The sequence below is a fragment of the Xenopus tropicalis genome, chromosome 3 (genome assembly GCF_000004195.4).
Source record: "Xenopus tropicalis strain Nigerian chromosome 3, UCB_Xtro_10.0, whole genome shotgun sequence".
NCBI classification, from domain to species: Eukaryota; Metazoa; Chordata; class Amphibia; order Anura; family Pipidae; genus Xenopus; species Xenopus tropicalis.
Genome location: NC_030679.2, coordinates 10,219,013 through 10,241,519, shown reverse-complemented (window position 1 = coordinate 10,241,519; position 22,507 = coordinate 10,219,013). Strand labels below are relative to the sequence as shown.

Below are 22,507 nucleotides of genomic sequence, written 5' to 3'. Positions count from 1 at the left end.
CTACCTTTCCCCTATACATACCCTAACTTGTGCATCATTTCAACATGCAAGATAGGGAATGGCAGAAGGTGTGGCAGTGGGGCTCAGTCCTTACTGCATGCCCTATGGCAGCATTGGCTGGGCCTCCTGACACTGCCAAGGGTTACAAGTGCTTGCTGTTGTGCCCCTTAGTGCTGTAGTAGCACTTGCACCAAGGGTAATGGAAATGACCCCTTATAAATTCAATAGTCCTACTTTATATTATATATATATATATATATATATATATAAATAAAAGGGAGACCAGTTACATGAAACATATTCTACACGGTTTGTTATTCCCTTGGTTAGTGCACCTTGCAGAATACAGAGCAGCTGCCTAATAAGCTTGTGTAAGTACTGGAACTATCAGCAGTGCTCTTGCCTTGCACAAGGAAATTTGGAATAGGGCATTGGTGGAACTGCAGGAACAATTGCAGATGATCTTTTAAACAGGCCGGATCATTTAGTGGAAAGGGTAAGGTGCCATTCATGACTAATTTTATTGCCCAGGAGCGGTCAGTAATTACCTGTTTACTCTGGAGAAATGATTGACAGGTACGTTTGCTAAAGGGCTCCCCTGCGCTTCTCATTCTGGGCCCATTTGTTCTTTTCCAGGAGCCGTCTCAAAGCCAAAAATCTCATGTATGTAAAGCAGCTTGTGTTCCTTCTGGAAAAGTTTGTGCAGGTTATGGGAGGTAAGGCTCATGCTTGCAAGGGCACTTAGATTATATGTGATTATACTGTGTTCATAAATGGTAGGCTGGGAGTTCTACAGAGAATAAACAGGGTTCAGTTTTCTCAATTTGTGCAAGGTAGGGTAGGAGTTAATTAAATAAAGTGTTTTTCTGTATGTAGTTATGTCACTGCCTGTAGGGATCATTGGGCTAATTACATCACCAAAGAGTTGCAGTTGTATAATGGAATATACTCAGCGTTGCTTCAGCAAATCAAGGATTCATTCCTGAGATTAAAGGGGTAGTTCACTTTTAAGTTAACCTAAAGGGAGGCAAATGGATTTAAGGGTATGTCTTAATATGGTCTTAAAAGCTCTTTTGATAACATGGGTTTGAAGAGGGTGAGGTTTTAAAAAGGGTGAGTGGTCAAAACTAAATCTAGAAGAATAAGACTAAAGATTTTCCTCCTCCGGCCTCTTAAAAAACGATTTTTAACTCTTTCTGGAGCCAGCAATGCCACACAAAAGGGGATTTTGTGTAACTCGCTGATAAATACCTTTCTCTCTGAAGTCTGTGGGACACAGGACCTCCCTCCCTGGAAGCGGTCCTTCTACCTTCCTGATGCTGTTACTGTAAATAGTTAGTAGTTATGGGGTTATTCGTTCCTTCGTTGTTAGACAAAAGTGAGCATCTAAAGGTGGCAATATACTGGCCGATATTGGCCCCTTAGACCGATTCGGCAGCTTATCGGCCCGTGTATGAAATCGGCCAGATCTTGATCGGGCCAAACGCGTAGGTGGGGATATCGTTAATAGATCCGCTCGCTTGGCGATCTGCTTGTAAGGACACCATAAGGCATACGGCGTGTCCTGTCTATACAGTGTCCTGCCTTCTGGTGGTGAATGCTATACCCCATGGTTCCTGTGTCCCACAGACTTCAGAGAGAAAGGGATTTAATGGTGAGTAACACAAAATCCCCTTTTACTTGGTGTTTGCTTTGTTTTTACACTGACCCCCACCCCCCCCCAAAAAAAAAAACTGTTGTAAAATTGCTCTTCTGAGCACTTTTGCAGTATACATTATTTTTTTTTCTAGTTTTTAAGATATTAACAATTCGTACACTGCTGATATAATTGATTTAAAACAGTTGCTGTTCTGTTTGCCCAGCTGAGCAGAGCCGTATATCAGGACCGTTCTCTGCTCTTTCACTTCACAACCAATTGTTTGCTCATTGTCTCAGGTGAGCAATAGTCTGAATACCAGTTATTTACACAAAATTACACAAGTGCAATAAGTAGAGTACAGTTTCGGATACAGTTTCGGACACAATTTACTATGTTTTTCCAACAATTCTAATCTTATACAGTGCTACAGGGCTGGATCTCCAGATTGTGAACCCCTAGGCCCCACTGATTACCAACCTAGTACCCACTGCAAATGCAGCCTTATACAAAGACCTGTGGCTGTGGCCACTAAAGGGTGCAAAGAGCAAAATAAATAGCAGTTCATAAATGAGGCCTAAAGTCTTTTATAAAGGAGGAAAGCTTTTATATAGAACAACATTATATTATTTGTAACATTGTCTTTTATCCAGGTAACGTCAAACAGAACCCCTCCTTCCAGAAGGTTGCTCAGGATGGTGAGTATGGGATGTTGCCATGGCTTTATTTAATTTCCCAAGTGCAATCCAATCCATCAGATGGGTAATGTTCAGTACGGTAATGGCCTTTGGGATGCTCATCACGATCTCTGTTTGTTCTTTTTAGGAACGACACTGAAATCCATCAATGACTTTCTGTTTCACAGTCAGATCGACAACATCAATTTGTTTAAGGTAACATAGTCTGTCTCAATATACATATATATTCCATATAAAAGTAACAATACAAGGATGATTAGTTCTTAATTCAGATTTACATTACATGGCAGCATAGAAACCAGTGCACCCTGCATCAGAAATGATTCATAATCAGCCCTGTAGCATTAGCTTCTATGACAGATGTGACCTTACTTCCTGCTGATGTTTGAATATGGCCCTTGTATTTTATGTTTTATGTGTCTGCTAACCCTTTGTTTTTCTATACAGATCCAGCGATACTGCACGAAGAGCATGATTAGTAGGAAGGTGAGGAAACAAACATACAGCTTGTTGCTGATTGGGCAGGCTGTTACCAGATTAAACCTATATGGCATTTCCAACTTCTGTATTGTTCATGTTTTTTTAGAATCATTTTACAGGGCCTCACTAGGAAGAACAGCCATTCATTTGACTTTGCATGAGAAATCTCTTTGTTAGTCCCCCATATAAAAATCTTGATATAAAATCTGGCAGCAAATATATTCACATGCTATGGTTTCAGAAGGATAGCAGTACAGGTATGGGATCCTTTAGCCAGAAATCCGTTATCCAGAAAGCTCCGAATTACGGAATGCCTGTCTCCCATGAACTCCATTTTAATCAAATAATTCAGATTTTTAAAATGCATTTTCTTTTTTCTCTGTAATAATTAAACAGTACCTTGTATTTGATCCCAACTAAGATATAATTACCCCTTATTGGGGGCAGAACAGCCCTATTGGGTTTATTTAATGGTTAAATGATTCCCTTTTCTCTGTAATAATAAAACAGTATCTGTACTTGATCCCAACTAAGATATAATTACCCCTTATTGGGGGCAGAACAGCCCTATTGGGTTTATTTAATGGTTAAATGATTCCCTTTTCTCTGTAATAATAAAACAGTACCTGTACTTGATCCCAACTAAGATATAATTACCCCTTATTGGGGCAGAACAGCCCTATTGGGTTTATTTAATGGTTAAATGATTCCCTTTTCTCTGTAATAATAAAACAGTACCTGTACTTGATCCCAACTAAGATATAATTACCCCTTATTGGGGGCAGAACAGCCCTATTGGGTTTATTTAATGGTTAAATGATTCCCTTTTCTCTGTAATAATAAAACAGTACCTGTACTTGATCCCAACTAAGATATAATTACCCCTTATTGGGGGCAGAACAGCCCTATTGGGTTTATTTAATGGTTAAATGATTCCCTTTTCTCTGTAATAATAAAACAGTACCTGTACTTGATCCCAACTAAGATATAATTACCCCTTATTGGGGCAGAACAGCCCTATTGGGTTTATTTAATGGTTAAACGATTCCCTTTTCTCTGTAATAATAAAACAGTACCTGTACTTGATCCCAACTAAGATATAATTACCCCTTATTGGGGGCAGAACAGCCCTATTGGGTTTATTTAATGGTTAAATGATTCCCTTTTCTCTGTAATAATAAAACAGTACCTGTATTTGATCCCAATGAAGATATAATTAATCTTTATTGGATGCAAAACAATCCTATTGGGTTTAATTAATGTTTTATTGTTTTTTGTAGTAGACTTAAGGTATGGAAATCCAAATTACGGAAAGACCCCTTATCCAGAATACCCTTGATCCAGAGCATTCTGGATAATGGGCCCCATACCTGTATTTGGTTTCCCATAACTCATTTTGTCCTATAGGTATGGTATCAGGGCAAATCAGGCTTAAACACTCATTTCTTTTCAAAGGGGGTGCCCCCACTCATGAAATATACTTTTTTGTTCAGCTTTCTGGATTTGTGGAAAAATTTAAAGGGACAGAGACTTGTCTTGCGAACAAAGAGAGCCAAAAAGCAGGCCTTCAGCAGTTTCTGCAGGATCTTAGCCAAAAGTCACGGCACACAGGTAAATATAGAATATGGAGGTAGTATAAGAATAACTTTCACAATTGCTGCACAGTAGGCCTCACTGTCCGGTGTCTCCGTAAATGACGCCTAATGCTCAGTACAGCAGTGAAAATTTGAGCTTATATTTATGTTCGTTTTTATGTTGTTAGTTGGTGCCCCTGAGGGGGCCCTGGAAGACGCAGAGAATGGGCAACTTCGAACAGCGTCCCCACTCATGCAGATTGAAGGATTCCTCTCTGCCCTAACCAACGCCAACCAGGATGGCAGAGTCATCTTACACATGCAAGGTATGCACTAGTGTGTAGAGAAGAGAGTGTTCCATCTACACTATCACATAAGAACAGATATCGCTGCAATTCAAAGGGAAGTTGAATGCCCTATTTAGTAATAAAACCTGCTTCTCAAACAGTAGTTGCATCTGCAACAGATCTGTTTCCGAACGCTAGAGGTGCAGTAGTCCCTCCAATGCAAGCAATTTTACTGATTCTACGTATGTAGTTATATGCCAGTATACAGCAAATGTGTATATTGTAGACACTATAAGCCAGCGTTGCGGCCCGCAACCCCCCTCTGTGTGGCCCCCCACCTGTCTGCTTTGATGGCTTACCATTGTGTAAGGTTTAAAGTACTGTGATTAACTGCCCCCCTGAATGGTTGTCACCTCAGATTCAGGCTGTAATCCCCCTGCATTGTTTAAACATGTAATCCCCTGTACTGTTCACACCTTTTAATCCCTGCATTGTTCACCTCAGGCTCAGACTGAGCAGTAGAAATCCACAAATAAACTCTGCACACTAAAAGAACTATACTGAGGTGGTACACACCTCAAGTGTAGGGCAGGCAGAGTATGGTACACACTGACAGGGTAGGGAAGGCAGAGTATGGTACACACTGGCAGGGTAGGGAAGGCAGAGTATGGCAGATTTTTGTTGTACTACCATCATTAATGTGGGTATGGTCATGTGATAACACAGGTGTGGTTTCAAGTGGGTGTGGTTTCAAAAAGGGGAGTGGTCAAAACTGGCTTCCATTATCGGCCCTCCACCACTTATGCCGAAAAAAGTCTGGCTCTCGGTACCACAGAAGTTGGACAGCACTGCTATAAGCAATACAATGTTTATAAATAGTTTTTATTTTTCTATAGTAACATAGTACATAGTAACATAGTAAGTTGGGTTGAAAAAAGACATACGTCCATCACGTTCAACCATAATGCCTATATATAACCTGCCTAACTGCTAGTTGATGTATGTATAAATGTATAATGAAATGTATAATGAAAATTTGAACCAGGTTTTTCTAAAACATGTCTCATATATGTATCTACATATGTCACTTCTGATGAGCAAACCACATACAAAGACTGTAATAGAACAGTGCCCTCTGTTGGCCAAATGTTCATTTCCTCTAATTACCTCTTCCCAGGTACTGTGGCTCAGAGCAGCCTGAAGTTCCTAATGCTGAATCCAGCAGTGCACTTCGCTGAAGTCCTCAAAGAGTGTCGATCTGTCATCATTGCGGGAGGAACCATGCAACCGGTAAGAAGGGAGGACAGAGCTTGTTGTGCTATAAGGTTCACACAGCAGTTTCAAATGCCAGCGGAAACTCTGGCATTGACTATAATGTCTTTCCTTGTAAAACTGCTGGATTTTGGCACAATATTGTTATCTATAGTTATTATAGTTAATGAGAGCTCGGATAGGTTTGAGTGTCTCACCATGAGCTCACAGCTCCAGTGAATAGTTTTCTTTAATATGCTTTTACAAGTACAAAACATACAATGCACCCAAATGCTCCCCACACCCCACTGTCCACCCAACCCTCTTTCGCATGTCTCCTCACCACCCTCTCAAAATGGCGCCTCCCTGCCATTGTGCCTTAGGCAGGTGCCTTTTCTGCCTACCCGTAATTCCTGCCCTGTCTGACATTGACTTCTAAAACAAAGTAGCTGAAAGCAGCTGATTACCAGCCCTGAAGGAGAACTGACACTCATCAGAAGCAGAGAAACAAAAGGATAAACTCTGCTTTTTCTTTCATTTTCGGGGGGGACACAGGCACTGAAGGGTTAACACCACCTTTCCGGGAAGAAAGGACACTAAAAGAACAAGAATTTGACAGCCTATCTAGGGGGGCAGGCTGCCTCTCCCAACAGGCTTCACCTCTCTGTGGGGCTGAAACTACTCAGTTCTTTTAGTATCCTTATGAGAGAAAGACACATATTGTACAGTCAGACAATTTGTAAGTCAAGCCAGGTACCCCATATGGCATTAAATTTGTCTGGACAACCTCTTGCTAGATATGTACATTTTTTACTTGGAAGGCCATTTTTTGCCAGAATCGTAGGGATAGAGGATCTAGCAATTTCCAGTGCATTAAGATAGTCTTTTTACATATTAACGCAACTGCAAATAGCATAATCTGGAATAGGACCAGAGTTGTAGGTCTCCAATTACTCCTAATTGACACAGCTTAGGTGAGCGGATATTTGGAAGTGCTAGCTTCTCATTAATAAATTGTAACACCTCGCCCCAGAATCTCTGAATTACGGGACAGGTCCAAAAGACGTGAAACATTGTGCCAATGTCCGCTCTACATTTGGTCAGACACATTATTTTAATTTTTTGCCAGACGATAAGGGGTCAAATATGCTCTATTTAAAAGCTTTGTCTGTATATATCTGTCCCTTATGGAAATAGCTACATCGGGGACCAGCTTGAGAGCGTCAGACCACATCTCATCATCTAAGATTGGAATGTCTAAAACAGTACCTGTACTTGATCCCAACTAAGATATAATTACCCCTTATTGGGGCAGAACAGCCCTATTGGGTTTATTTAATGGTTAAATGATTCCCTTTTCTCTGTAATAATAAAACAGTACCTGTACTTGATCCCAACTAAGATATAATTACCCCTTATTGGGGGCAGAACAGCCCTGTTGGGTTTATTTAATGGTTAAATGATTCCCTTTTCTCTGTAATAATAAAACAGTACCTGTACTTGATCCCAACTAAGATATAATTACCCCTTATTGGGGGCAGAACAGCCCTATTGGGTTTATTTAATGGTTAAATTATTCCCTTTTCTCTGTAATAATAAAACAGTACCTGTACTTGATCCCAACTAAGATATAATTACCCCTTATTGGGGGCAGAACAGCCCTATTGGGTTTATTTAATGGTTAAATGATTCCCTTTTCTCTGTAATAATAAAACAGTACCTGTACTTGATCCCAACTAAGATATAATTACCCCTTATTGGGGGCAGAACAGCCCTATTGGGTTTATTCAATATTTAAATCATTTTTAGCAGACTTAAGTTGTGGAGATCCAAATTACGTAAAGATCCCTTATCCGAAAAACCCCAGGTCCCAAGCATTCTGGATAACAGATCCCATACCTGTACCACTAAAGCACATGATGTAACAGGTACATGATTCTATTTTTTGAATTTGACAATAAAAATCCTCTTTTCTCTCACGTCTAGGGGGACACAGGGACCATGGGGTAAAGGGTCCCTCCCATCAGGAGGCAGGACACTGATGACATCAGAACTGAAGACCCTCCTACTCACCCTTTATCCCCTGCTGCCTCTGAAAGGCGCCAGTTTTTTCAGTGTCCTTCATACAGGAGGTTGGACCGGCCCCTATGAGGCCCAACAGGAATTCTTCGGTCGGTAGATAGTACTGACACCCGGGGTGTAGCTTTGTCAGACCTAGTCTGTTCAATATAGGCAAGCCCCCGACGCGGGATACCCAAACTCCCAGGGTCAGAGACCCCATTGCGGGGACCGCGTTACAAGAGGCCTGACAGCGGCGCCCTCACAGGGCAGGTTTGCAGGCTGGCGACAGGGACCCGAACCCCTATGCTCGGGACCCACCGCCATACCACCAACGAGCCAGTAAGCTCCCCACACAGCGCAGCGCTACTCGGCGCGCCGGCACCCGGAAGTGACGTCACGCGCCCGGAAGCCGACTCTCGCGCGCAGTGAGGAGAGCTGCAACACAGCTTCGCGCCATCACTACGCTGACGCGGTGCGCAGACAGGACTGCAGGCTCTCCTACTCTGCTATAAACAAGACACTCCGGTCTGTGAGTAACGCCGAAGCTGCCGAGCATCTCTCAGCATGGCAGAAGGCAGGGGAGACTTATTTTCTAGGGGGGGCAAACACCATAATCCGGTGGCTACCTTTTTTGCATGCACTAAATGTCTAACCAAGTTCAGGGAGGGCCAAGCTGAACCGCTCTGCGCGGCCTGCGGCCCTACTCAGGCACACAACCCTGGCACGCTATCCCTATCACAGGTTGGGGTGAGCACTGAGGGTACATCACAAGGGCCCTCTGCCAGGGACATTCTAGAACCCCAGAGACCTTCTGAGACACCAGAATGGGCAATCTCACTTTCTCAATCTCTATCCAGCCTGCAGTGTATACCCCAACTGGCATCCTCTCTAGATAGGATGCTTTCCAAGATGGCCTCTACCTCTGATGCCATGCCCAAGCGCAAACGGCCTTGTCTGACTGACACATCCCTTAAGGGATCTTCCACACTCCCCTCCTCTGAGGAGGATATTAGTGATGGGGAAATAGTTTCCTCCCCAGCGGACTCTGACTCCGGTGAGGGAGACAATACGGCAGACACAGCACCCGGGGTAGACAGCCTCATTAGGGCAGTCCTTGAAACCTTAAACATTCAGGAAGACCCCACGCAGAAAAAGCCTTCCACACTATTTAAAAGACAACGCAAGTCACCTGCAACATTTCCAGCCCATGAACAATTACAAAACTTAATTCTTGAGGAATGGAAATGTCCGGATAGAAAATTTCAGGTTACAAAACACTTTGCCAGACAGTACCCATTTCCTAAAGAGTCAATAGATAAGTGGTGTTCCCCCCCAACGGTAGATGCACCAGTATCTAGACTGTCCAAGATTACTGCTCTCCCAGTTCCAGATGCCTCCGCATTCAAGGACCCTACCGACAAAAGAATGGAAGGTCTTCTTAAGGCCAATTTCCTGTCTACCGGGTCAGCAATGCGACCTATTCTAGCTTCCGCATGGGTCAGCCGGGCAGTCGAGACATGGTCCAGTTCCCTAGTGCAAGCCATTCAGGATGATAGTCCCAAAGATACTATCCTCCAACTGGCTTCATACATCCAGGAAGCCAACCAATTCCTAGCAGACGCCTCCCTTGACGCGGCTAGAGTTATAGCGAGAGCATCAGCATTTTCAGTGGCTATAAGAAGAGCCCTCTGGTTAAAGCTTTGGTCGGCCGACCTTAGTTCCAAAAAATCCCTAATATCCATTCCATTTCAGGGTCAGAGACTATTCGGTGATGACCTGGACAAGATAATTTCCCAGGCTACCGGGGGCAAAAGCACGCTTTTACCCCAAAACAAACCCAAGTCTACCTTCACTCAGAGGAAGGGACAGCCATTTCGGAACCAAGGGTTTCGTAACTTCAGATCCAGCCCACAATTCAACTCCCAGTCTACCTCAAAGAACCGCTTCTCCAACAAGGGAAAATCTCCATGGCAACCCCGCAGACACCTACCCAAACAGACGGGGGATAAGACCACCTCCGCATGACTACATTCGGACGACCTTGGACACAAACGCCATAGGGGGTCGCCTTCGGTGTTTTGCGGAAACTTGGTCGAAACTCATAGACGACACCTGGGTAGTAGAGGCCATATCAACAGGATACCGACTAGAATTTCATCACTCCCCTCCAAGACATTTTTTCATGTCAAAAATACCAACTCCAGACCTGAAGAGACAGGCCTTCCTATCCATAATAGACTCTCTGCGCGAGACGGGGGTCATCATACCAGTCCTGTCACATCAGAGATTTCAAGGGTTTTATTCAAACCTCTTTATTGTGCCAAAGAAAGACGGATCCTTTCGCCCAATTCTGGACTTAAAACTTCTAAACAGATATGTTGTCTACCACAAGTTCAAAATGGAATCAGTACGTTCCATAATTCGGGCACTGGAACCGGGAGACTTTTTAGCCTCCCTAGACATAAGAGACGCATATCTACATGTCCCTATTTTTCCGCCTCACCAACAATTCCTAAGATTTGCATTCCGCAATTACCACTATCAGTTCGTTGCTCTGCCTTTCGGACTGTCATCGGCACCAAGAGTCTTTACGAAGATCATGTCCTCCATGGCGGCCTATCTACGCGTTCGGGGTGTTTTCATAATGCCTTACCTGGACGATCTCCTCATCAAAGCGAGATCCAAAAACCTAGCGGAACGAAACATACAGATATCCATCCAGAGTCTTCAAATGTTCGGGTGGTCAATCAACATTCGCAAGTCATCCCTTGTACCCAGCCAGACGATGCCGTTCCTGGGATTACTGTTCCACACAGCAGCACAGAAGGTATTTTTACCACAAGACAAACAACTCAAGATTCAAAGATCCATCAGACTTCTCCAATCATCAGCACATCCAACAGTCCAGACCTGCATGCGGGTACTAGGACTGATGGTTTCCACCATAGAAGCGGTAGCCTTTGCTCAACTCCACTTCCGACCACTACAGACGGCGATTCTAAGACTATGGAAGAAGTCATCACTACAACAGAAGATAAGACTTCCGGAAGAAACTCAGAGATCCCTACTATGGTGGTTAGCTCCCAACAAGCTGAATCAAGGGAGATCATTTCTGGAACCGTCATGGCTAATAGTCACAACAGATGCCAGCCTCACGGGCTGGGGAGCGACATTCCAGAGATTTTCAGTTCAGGGAACCTGGTCACGGACGGAATCATCACTACAGATAAATATCCTAGAGATCAGGGCCATTCTGCGAGCACTTCAGGCATGGGAAGGCATATTAGGAGGCCAAGCAGTAAGGATACAGTCAGACAATGCCACAGCGGTGGCATATGTCAACAGGCAGGGCGGCACAAGAAGCAGAAAAGCAAACCTAGAGGTGACCCAGATTCTGGAGTGGGCAGAAAGTACGGGCACACAAATCTCAGCAATACACATTCCCGGAATAGACAATGTAGAAGCAGACTACCTCAGCAGACACCAACTGGATCCAGGAGAATGGAGCCTGTCAACGGAAGCGTTTCAGCTACTGACCAGGACATGGGGAGAACCGGAAATAGACTTGATGGCGTCAAGGCAAAACAAAAAGGTTCAAAGGTTTTTTGCAAGGTACAGAGATCCCCTAGCGGAGGGAGTAGACGCCATGACAGTTCCTTGGCGATTCAGACTAGCCTACGTGTTTCCTCCTCTTCCCATGTTACCGCGGGTACTGCGAAAGATCACCAGAGAACCAGTCACAGTGATTCTAGTGGCACCCTGCTGGCCCAGGAGATCCTGGTATTCAAATCTACTAGATCTATCACTGGAACCGCCGATTCCACTTCCATCATCCCCTCATCTACTTGCTCAGGGACCACTCTTTCACCCCAATCCTCAGCTATTCGCCTTAACGGGATGGCTCTTGAGGCGGCAATACTGAGACATAAAGGCTTTTCGGAGGAAGTAATCTTGACCATGATTAAAGCACGCAAACCAACTACTTCTAAGATATACCACCGAACATGGGAATGTTACAGAGCTTGGTGTGAAAAGGAGGAACTTCTGTTTCCGGAATTCAGATTAGCGTGGGTGCTACAGTTTCTACAAGAGGGACTCCAAAAGGGACTCAAACTAGGGTCGTTAAAGGCTCAGGTATCAGCCTTGTCGGTTCTATTCCAGGAACGATTGGCCCTCAAGGACGATGTCCGGACCTTCCTGCAAGGGGTATCCCGAGTATCTCCTCCATTCAGGCATCCAGTGCCACCTTGGGACCTCAATCTTGTGCTATCGGTACTTCTAGACGCACCATTCGAACCACTGAAGGAGGTGGGAATGGAATTTCTCACATGGAAGACTGTATTTCTGATTGCAATTTCATCAGCCAGGAGAATATCTGAGCTGAGCGCATTGTCCTGCGCAGAACCATTCTGAACTTTCACGAGGATAGGGCAGTACTTCGTACGGTTCCAGAGTTCCTTCCCAAGGTTGTGTCTTCATTCCATATCAACACTGAGATTGTACTACCATCATTCTGCAATAATCCAAAGAATGAGAAAGAAGCCAGATTGCATAGACTGGATGTGGTAAGAACACTTAAGGTATATGTTTCTTGGACAAGACCTATTCGGAAGACAGAGACTCTCTTCATAATACCCTCAGGAGCACGTAAGGGGCTTCCTGCCACAAAAACCACAATTGCTCACTGGATAAAAGAGACAGTGAGACGCGCATATCTGGTGAGGAAGAAGGTACCTCCAATAAAACTCAGAGCCCATTCCACTAGAGCTATAGGAGCCTCTTGGGCACATAGAAATGCGGCCACAGCTGAGCAGGTATGTAGAGCGGCCACTTGGTCCTCCCCTCACACGTTTACGAAGTTTTACCATTTCAATACTTACCTGTCTGCAGAAGCAGCCTTTGGCCGAAAGGTGCTTCAGGCAGTAGTTTTCTAAATCATCAGAGTTCTTCCCTCCCTACTATGGGTGGCTTTGTTACGTCCCCATGGTCCCTGTGTCCCCCTAGACGTGAGAGAAAAGGAGGTTTATGTACTTACCGTTAAAGCCTTTTCTCTCCAGTCGTAAGGGGGACACAGGGACCATGGGGTAAAGGGTCCCTCCCATCAGGAGGCAGGACACTGATGACATCAGAACTGAAGACCCTCCTACTCACCCTTTATCCCCTGCTGCCTCTGAAAGGCGCCAGTTTGTAACAAGTAACTGAGAACTCTATAACATCTCTCAACCTGGTAGAAGACATAACTATAGAACAAGAGTTCGGGGAGGGAAGCCCTGTGTCCCCCTTACGACTGGAGAGAAAAGGCTTTAACGGTAAGTACATAAACCTCCTTATATCTTTGTTGCAGGTTTCAGATTTTAAACAGCAGCTACTAATTTCAGCCGGTCTGAGCCCAGAGAGGATCACAGAGTTTTCCTGTGGTGAGCGATCTCTTATTCCATGTTCTCTATAGTGACTGATACATTGGTGCATCATCATCATCATCATCATCATCACATTTATTATAATGAATGATACTAAAATTAACTTAATATAAAAATAATTTGTCCAGTTATTTGCAGGATTAGCCATGAAGTATTCATTTATGGCTTTCTTTCTTCCGTCAGGTCATGTGATCCCTGCTGAAAATATACTACCCATCGTGCTTTGCAGCGGGCCAACCAATCAGCAGTTAGAGTTCACCTATCAAAAGAGGGATTTACCTGAGATGGAAAGTATTTTTGTAGAACCTGCTTAGTATACAGAGTTAAAAGGATGTTATGTTGGTTCTAAGCTGGGTCTCTGCTGGTGTCGCTGGCCCCGCACATGCTCTGTAGTTTTTGGGCTGTGTAAGCGTGTAAGAGAGGAGCAGAGCAGTATATGAAGTAAGACAGGGTTGGACAAGGAAGGAGAGCGCACAGGTAGCGCCAGAATCGAGCAGTGTGGGGGAGTGGGGGTTGCTTTATCCTTTTATTACACTGTTTATGTATGGCAGCCCTATAACAAGGTTTAGATGCACAGCAGCACTTTGGGTTTGGGCTTAAGATGCTTTTTAATTTACTCCCTGTTTACTTACCCTGTTGTACAGCTCTCATCTGTTACAGGAATATTGCAGAATTATATAGGGAAAACAATGAGTTAATCTATACTTGTTGATCAGCCTCAGAGGAGACCACTAGCATCTCAAAAGGCAGAGCAGTCTTCTTCATGAATGACGTTCCGCTATGTTGTTCCCTACAGATGGACGAAACGGGTCGGATCCTTACAAACCTGTGCAACTTTGTTCCTGGTGGGCTCGTCTGCTTCTTTCCCTCTTACGAGTACCAGAAACGTATTCAGGAGCATTGGGAAAAGTCAGGGCTGCTAAAGCGCCTAGCTCTAAAGAAAAAGGTAATGCTGGCCCCCACTTACTTCTGTTTACAGTACATTTATGTTCCACAACTTATTACAATTCAGGTTGCAAGGTCTGGACCAATAATGTTGCCTTGAAAATGAGCCAAGTACACTCAAGGTCTTGTGTGGTGCGACTGTTGGGGTTGACAAAACCAAATCCAAACCTAGGAGAGTAAAGGTCCCCATACACGTGCCGATTCTAGCTGCCGATATCGGTCCCTTAGATAGATTCGGCAGCTAATTGGCCCGTGTATGGGGACTAACGACGGGCCTGCCCGACCGATATCTGACCTGAAATCGGCCATATCTCGATCGGGCAGGTTAGAAAATCTAGTCGGATCGGGGACCGCATCGGCTCGTTGATGCGGTCCCTGGACCGACTTTTCCTATGCCCATCGTTATAATTCGATCATTTGACCCCAGGGCCGAACGATCGAATTATCCTGGATTCTCCCGATATCGCCCACCCGTAGGTGGGGATATCGGGTGAAGATCCGCTCGCTTGGCGATCTTGCCAAGCGAGCGAATCTTAACATGTATGGGGACCTTTAGGACTTGATGGGATTAACTGTGTGGATACTTAGACAATGGAACAACAAATTAGCTTTGACACCTTGATTGAAGTGACCTAATTAAGCTTGATGGCGATGATCTTATATAAAGTCTCAGGTGTGCAGAGGCATAACTACCATACAGCAAATTGTGGGGGGCGGGTACATTAGTCTGCCTCTGGCTCACAGGCATTAGGGTACTAGTCTAGTGAGCGCCATGCTGCCATTTTTTCATCTTTGCTGAATGCTTCATGTTCAGCCAAACTGAATCTGAACCCAAGTCCTTAAGCTCTGCACAACTGAACATAAACTGAACTAAAAAAAAAAAAAAAAAAAAGACGTTAGGCTTCGGATTTTGTATTCGGACAGACCTTATATGGAGGATTCCAGATGCATTTGGTGCATCCCTAATGAAACATTTTGTATATGGAAGAATTGGGACAAAGCAACTTGCCCTACCTAGGCCTGAAAACCCATGCACAGTGTTTTTATTATACTCTGTCTTAACAGATATTTCAGGAACCCAAGAGAGCCAATCAAGTGGATCAGGTTTTGGTTGAATATTCCAAGTGCATCAAGGTGAGAAGTGCCAGAATCTGCGAGTCAGACTCATTTACCCAAAATAATGACTGAAAACCCAGTGTAGAATTAGGTTTAATATGGATTATCCATGTGACCTGCATGTCCCAAGATTCACTGCTACAAATCAACATTGTTTCAGTGGTTATGATACCAGTAAATGACTTGTAGTGCTTATGTAGCAGAGCATTAGGCAGTGTGCAAGGAGCAATCTATGGGTGCAAACCAATGAGTTATAAAGGCGGAATTCACTGACAAGCATAATTTAACACATTAATTGACTTAATATCCTGCATATAAGGCTAGAATACTGTTACAGAATGTAATACATGAATGAACTTACAATTCATGTGCATATTTATTGATATAAAGAGGGATTGGAGCCTTTAGTGTGACACAGAAAGGGGCATATTAGTGGTTGGATATAATCACATCTGTTAGAGTTGGCACAGTATGCCAGTCACCAAAATGCACTTATGTTAGAGGCCAATTTGCTTTTCTTCTAGAACTGCAGTCAGTCTGGGGGAGCCCAAAATGGAGCCCTTCTCTTCTCTGTGGTTGGAGGGAAAATGAGCGAAGGGATTAACTTCTCTGATGACCTTGGCAGGTGGGTTTCCCAAATGATTTCTATTTAACCCTTCATATAATAGTGTTGTAACTTCCCCAAACTCACACTTTTCTATCCATATTTTCATTAGTACTTATGGCTTTATTTATAGAACATGTTACGTATAATCTCATACCAACAGGCTCTATTAAATGCATTTTGCTTTCCCTTACCAGGTGCATTGTGATGGTGGGAATGCCGTATCCAAACATCCGATCCCCAGAGCTTCAAGAGAAGATGTCCTATCTAGATAAAACTCTGGTAAGGAGGAGTAGGGTTCCTTTCTGGGTATGCTGTTTGTGTGTGTGAGTAGAAATGAGACAAGATGTTGTTATGCTCATTTTACAGTTGATTGAACACAGCCGCCATATGTAGCATCTGCCTTTATAGCCCTACTTCTTGCTTGGCCTGAGTACTGCCTTACGTGAGCAGCTCTCAGACTGGGCATCCAAGGAGCTCTCAGGCGAAGCCATGTGGGGCTAGTACAGTATTATAGGTTCAGTTAATAAAAGGTGTTTAACATGGAGAGGAAGTGTCTTGGTTCATCTGATACATTATTATAGTAATAATCCATTATCATAGTCATAGCAGACAGGCGAGTTAACCCAACTAAATACACTTTGCCTGTGTTTCAATCCAACAGCCCAAGACAGAGGGAGTCTCTGCAGGCAGAGTCCTCATTGAGAATCTGTGCATGAAAGCTGTAAATCAGTCTATCGGTAAGTGCTAGGATTTATATACTATATGCCCATTATTCTGGACTAAGCTTTGAGCTTTCCCATCATTTAGGGCAGTGATCACGAACCAGTGGCTACGGGGCAACATGTTACTCCCCAACCCCTTGGATGTTGCTCTCAGTGCCCCCAAACCAGGGAGTTATTTTTGAATTCCTGACTTGGGGGCAAGTTTTGGTTGAATAAAAACAAGATTTCCTACCAAATAAAGCCCCTGTAAGCTGATAGGGTGCATAGAGGCTGCCTAATAGCCAATCACAGCCCTTATTTGGCTCCTCCATGAACGTTTATGGTGCTTGTGTTGCTCCCCAGCCCCTTGGATGTTGCTCTCAGTGCCCCCAAACCAGGGAGTTATTTTTGAATTCCTGACTTGGGGGCAAGTTTAGGTTGAATAAAAACAAGATTTCCTACCAAATAAAGCCCCTGTAAGCTGATAGTGTGCATAGAGGCTACTTTATAGCCAATCACAGCCCTTATTTGGCTCCTTCATGAGCTTTTATGATGTTATGTTGCTCCTAAACTCATTTTTAATTTGACTGTGGCTCACGAGTAAGGGACCACTGATTTAGGGCAACAACATACGAGGCTGTTTAAGGCACAATGAGACCTGCCTTTTTAAGTAGCCTTAAAACAAAAGCACCAGTAACAGCCCCCTCATAGACTAAAGGTGCCCATACACGGGCCGATTCTAGCTGCCGATATGGGTCCCTTAGACCGATTCGGCAGCTTATCGGCCCGTGTAGGGGCACTACCAACAGGCCTTCCTGTCCTATATCTGGAAATCGGCCAGATATCGATCGGTCAGGTTAAAAAATCTAGTGGGATCGGGGACCGTATCGGCTCGTTGATACGGTCCCCGAACCGACTTTGCCTATACCCGCCGTTATTATTCGATCGTTTGGTCCCAGGGCCAAATGACCGAATTAGCCTGGATTCTCCCGATTTTGCCCACCCGTAGGTGGGGGATATCGGGAGAAGATCCGCTTGCTTGGCGACATCGCCAAGCGAGCTGATCTGAAGGTGTATGGGCACCTTTACGCCTGTACACCTTTCCATGCAATGCTTGTCAGGCAATGTCAATAGAAGTCTGTGGGGGCTTTGGCGACACATTTTTGGCCCATAGCTTGAAAACTTCTGCATTAAGCAAAACTGTCTCCCTTTCTCCCTGCAGGGAGAGCCATCCGACACCGAGGGGATTATGCCAGCATTGTGCTGTTAGATCACAGGTATTCCCGTCCAGCCATCCTCGGGAAGCTTCCTCAGTGGATCCGAAGCAGCACGCAAGTCAAACCAAACTTTGGGGCAGCATTTGCAACAATAAGAAAGGTTTGTCCCTCCGGTGGGAATGTTGCAGCCAGGGGGAAGTTGGGCAGCACAAATTTATACTCCATAGACAATCACTGGCATTGTGGCTAAAGTAGGACCATCCCTTGTAACATCCCAGCAGCCCCATAGTGATTGGTTGCTCAACTCCCTCTATGAGAGAGTAGCAAGTGAAATTTTTTTAGAATTCCCATCCAAGAAACAGCAGGAAAACTGTTTTATGTCTACACATAAAATCCAGTTAAAAGGGAACTCTAGCCAAATACTTAAAAAAAATATAGAAAATATCATTCTAAACAACTTTCCAATATATGTTCATTACACAGTTTAATTGATTTTACATGTATTTGTCCTTTGCTATTCCTTGCACTATTGGCCCTGACTACACATACCAATAAAACAGTGTTGCAGCTGTCAGTGCATTGCAAGGTATTGGGTGGAAAGTCTTGGCTGGAGGAGAGCTGACTATATCCACATTGTTTCAATAGAACATGTAGTCGGGAGAAGCAATGGAGGGAACGGCAAAGGGCAGACACGTAACCACAATTACAAATACCTTTATAATGTGCTTTGAGTGTATATTGAAATGTTACTTTTTGTTCATTAAAATGCCCCTGATTCTCCCTGATGCACCTTTTATAGCTCTGATCACTCCTCTTTAATATAAAAGTACATTATGCACAAGACAGGAAGGTGATGGCAGAAGTATTTCCCACAATGCCACACCTCTTAAGAGCGCTGGTTAATGGTGCCTCTCATGGCAGTGCATCCTAAACAGAATATCTAGGAGATGACAGGCTGACTCCTTAGTTTTATTTACAGCATTGCTATTGGCCCAGAATCTCTGCTTTACTTGAAGCCCTTTGCTGCCAAGAGTGGCAAAGGCAGATCAGGAATATGTTTATTAGTTTATGTGGGAATATAAAGCAAAGAGATGCATTCTGTACAGAGCAAGCACAAGGAACTGTATTTTATAACTGAACTTGACCTGATGGGTTTTTTTTTCTTTTCTTCCAGTTTTTCCAGCAAAAGAAAAGCCATTCCGTATCGAGCTCCTGAGAAGCCTTAGTTACATCTCGCTCTCGTGTAGAGGTTTATGTTTCTGCTATTTATTAAAAAAATGGTTTGTACATACGATGTGTGTGTGTATGTTGGAAATACCTCTGCTGCCACCATCCTTATGGAGGCAAATTCTAAGGCTAAGCCACTTCCAATAAACATCATTACACATTTACATTGCTTTTAAAGTCACATTTCATTGCTATTGAAAGCAGTATTTGTCCGGTGGTTTATCAACTCTGCACTGCTGGTTCTGACCCCCAGAACAATGTATCAGGAGCCAGCTGCTTAATAGACACGGAAGACTTGCCTTTTACTACATTGTTTTAAGATTTAGAACCAAAAAACAAAATGACAGACGCTGCTTTTAACATTTGCAGTGAAAATTTATTGTGAAACACAACAGCTTTTGGGTGGAGATTCCTTAAGGGATTAAGGTTTTTTTTGTCTTCGCAACAGTGGTTAGCATTGCTACTTTGTAGCCTAAAGTCTGGGTAGAGTTTTTTTTTATTCTCCCTGTATTGGGAGGTGGAACTGACCCTTTTGTTCACAGCAGAGAAATTAGACTGGAGGGATAGCAGGTATAGTAGGGAGAGATGGTGCCTATAGTAGCAGTGGGGGGATAATAGCCTCTGGGAAGGGACTGGGGCTGTGGGATAGCAGGTATAGTAGGGAGAGATGGTGCCTATAGTAGCAGTGGGGGGATAATAGCCTCTGGGAAGGGACTGGGGCTGTGGGATAGCAGGTATAGTAGGGAGATATGGTGCCTATAGTAGCAGTGGGGGATAATAGCCTCTGGGAAGGGACTGGGGCTGTGGGATAGCAGGTATAGTAGGGAGAGATGGTGCCTATAGTAGCAGTGGGGGGATAATAGCCTCTGGGAAGGGACTGGGGCTGTGGGATAGCAGGTATAGTAGGGAGAGATGGTGCCTATAGTAGCAGTGGGGGGATAATAGCCTCTGGGAAGGGACTGGGGCTGTGGGATAGCAGGTATAGTAGGGAGAGATGGTGCCTATAGTAGCAGTGGGGGGATAATAGCCTCTGGGAAGGGACTGGGGCTGTGGGATAGCAGGTATAGTAGGGAGATATGGTGCCTATAGTAGCAGTGGGGGGATAATAGCCTCTGGGAAGGGACTGGGGCTGTGGGATAGCAGGTATAGTAGGGAGAGATGGTGCCTATAGTAGCAGTGGGGGGGGGATAATAGCCTCTGGGAAGGGACTGGGGCTGCGGGATAGCAGGTATAGTAGGGAGAGATGGTGCCTATAGTAGCAGTGGGGGGGGATAATAGCCTCTGGGAAGGGACTGGGGCTGTGGGATAGCAGGTATAGTAGGGAGAGATGGTGCCTATAGTAGCAGTGGGGGGATAATAGCCTCTGGGAAGGGACTGGGGCTGTGGGATAGCAGGTATAGTAGGGAGAGATGGTGCCTATAGTAGCAGTGGGGGGATAATAGCCTCTGGGAAGGGACTGGGGCTGTGGGATAGCAGGTATAGTAGGGAGAGATGGTGCCTATAGTAGCAGTGGGGGGATAATAGCCTCTGGGAAGGGACTGGGGCTGTGGGATAGCAGGTATAGTAGGGAGATATGGTGCCTATAGTAGCAGTGGGGGGATAATAGCCTCTGGGAAGGGACTGGGGCTGTGGGATAGCAGGTATAGTAGGGAGAGATGGTGCCTATAGTAGCAGTGGGGGGATAATAGCCTCTGGGAAGGGACTGGGGCTGTGGGATAGCAGGTATAGTAGGGAGAGATGGTGCCTATAGTAGCAGTGGGGGGATAATAGCCTCTGGGAAGGGACTGGGGCTGTGGGATAGCAGGTTTAGTAGGGAGATATGGTGCCTATAGTAGCAGTGGGGGGATAATAGCCTCTGGGAAGGGACTGGGGCTGTGGGATAGCAGGTATAGTAGGGAGAGATGGTGCCTATAGTAGCAGTGGAGGGGGGGATAATAGCCTCTGGGAAGGGACTGGGGCTGTGGGATAGCAGGTATAGTAGGGAGAGATGGTGCCTATAGTAGCAGTGGGGGGGATAATAGCCTCTGGGAAGGGACTGGGGCTGTGGGATAGCAGGTATAGTAGGGAGAGATGGTGCCTATAGTAGCAGTGGGGGGATAATAGCCTCTGGGAAGGGACTGGGGCTGTGGGATAGCAGGTATAGTAGGGAGAGATGGTGCCTATAGTAGCAGTGGGGGGATAATAGCCTCTGGGAAGGTACTGGGGCTGTGGGATAGCAGGTATAGTAGGGAGAGATCGTGCCTATAGTAGCAGTGGGGGATAATAGCCTCTGGGAAGGGACTGGGGCCGTGGGATAGCAGGTATAGTAGGGAGAGATGGTGCCTATAGTAGCAGTGGGGGGATAATAGCCTCTGGGAAGGGACTGGGGCTGTGGGATAGCAGGTATAGTAGGGAGAGATGGTGCCTATAGTAGCAGTGGGGGGATAATAGCCTCTGGGAAGGGACTGGGGCTGTGGGATAGCAGGTATAGTAGGGAGAGATGGTGCCTATAGTCGCAGTGGGGGGATAATAGCCTCTGGGAAGGGACTGGGGCTGTGGGATAGCAGGTATAGTAGGGAGAGATCGTGCCTATAGTAGCAGTGGGGGATAATAGCCTCTGGGAAGGGACTGGGGCTGTGGGATAGCAGGTATAGTAGGGAGAGATGGTGCCTATAGTAGCAGGGGGGGGGGGATAATAGCCTCTGGGAAGGGACTGGGGCTGTGGGATAGCAGGTATAGTAGGGAGAGATGGTGCCTATAGTAGCAGTGGGGGGATAATAGCCTCTGGGAAGGGACTGGGGCTGTGGGATAGTAGGGAGAGATGGTGCCTATAGTAGCAGTGGGGGGATAATAGCCTCTGGGAAGGGACTGGGGCTGTGGGATAGCAGGTATAGTAGGGAGAGATGGTGCCTATAGTAGCAGTGGGGGGGGGGGGTAATAGCCTCTGGGAAGGGACTGGGGCTGTGGGATAGCAGGTATAGTAGGGAGAGATGGTGCCTATAGTAGCAGTGGGGGGATAATAGCCTCTGGGAAGGGACTGGGACTGTGGGATAGCAGGTATAGTAGGGAGAGATGGTGCCTATAGTAGCAGTGGGATAATAGCCTCTGGGAAGGGACTGGGGCTGTGGGATAGCAGGTATAGTAGGGAGAGATGGTGCCTATAGTAGCAGTGGGGGGATAATAGCCTCTGGGAAGGGACTGGGGCTGTGGGATAGCAGGTATAGTAGGGAGAGATGGTGCCTATAGTAGCAGTGGGGGGGGGGGGGGGGGGGATAATAGCCTCTGGGAAGGGACTGGGGCTGCGGGAT

At 45.2% G+C, this 22,507-nt stretch overlaps 1 protein-coding gene across 1 annotated transcript in view; it reads left to right on the top strand.

Annotated features, from left to right (window-relative positions):
* ddx11 (DEAD/H-box helicase 11) overlaps positions 1 to 19,384 on the top strand; it is a 44,167-nt gene extending 24,783 nt beyond the window's left edge. Inside the window, 16 exon segments of the mRNA NM_001170825.1 lie at positions 637 to 716; positions 2,290 to 2,334; positions 2,462 to 2,529; positions 2,782 to 2,820; positions 4,308 to 4,425; positions 4,577 to 4,714; positions 5,853 to 5,965; positions 13,332 to 13,404; positions 13,591 to 13,694; positions 14,204 to 14,353; positions 15,418 to 15,486; positions 15,993 to 16,093; positions 16,270 to 16,354; positions 16,737 to 16,812; positions 17,999 to 18,153; positions 19,168 to 19,384. Of these exon segments, the coding sequence (NP_001164296.1) occupies positions 637 to 716; positions 2,290 to 2,334; positions 2,462 to 2,529; positions 2,782 to 2,820; positions 4,308 to 4,425; positions 4,577 to 4,714; positions 5,853 to 5,965; positions 13,332 to 13,404; positions 13,591 to 13,694; positions 14,204 to 14,353; positions 15,418 to 15,486; positions 15,993 to 16,093; positions 16,270 to 16,354; positions 16,737 to 16,812; positions 17,999 to 18,153; positions 19,168 to 19,209 (1,456 nt within the window). The 3' untranslated portion in view covers positions 19,210 to 19,384.
* The last annotated feature ends 3,123 nt before the right edge of the window (positions 19,385 to 22,507 follow it).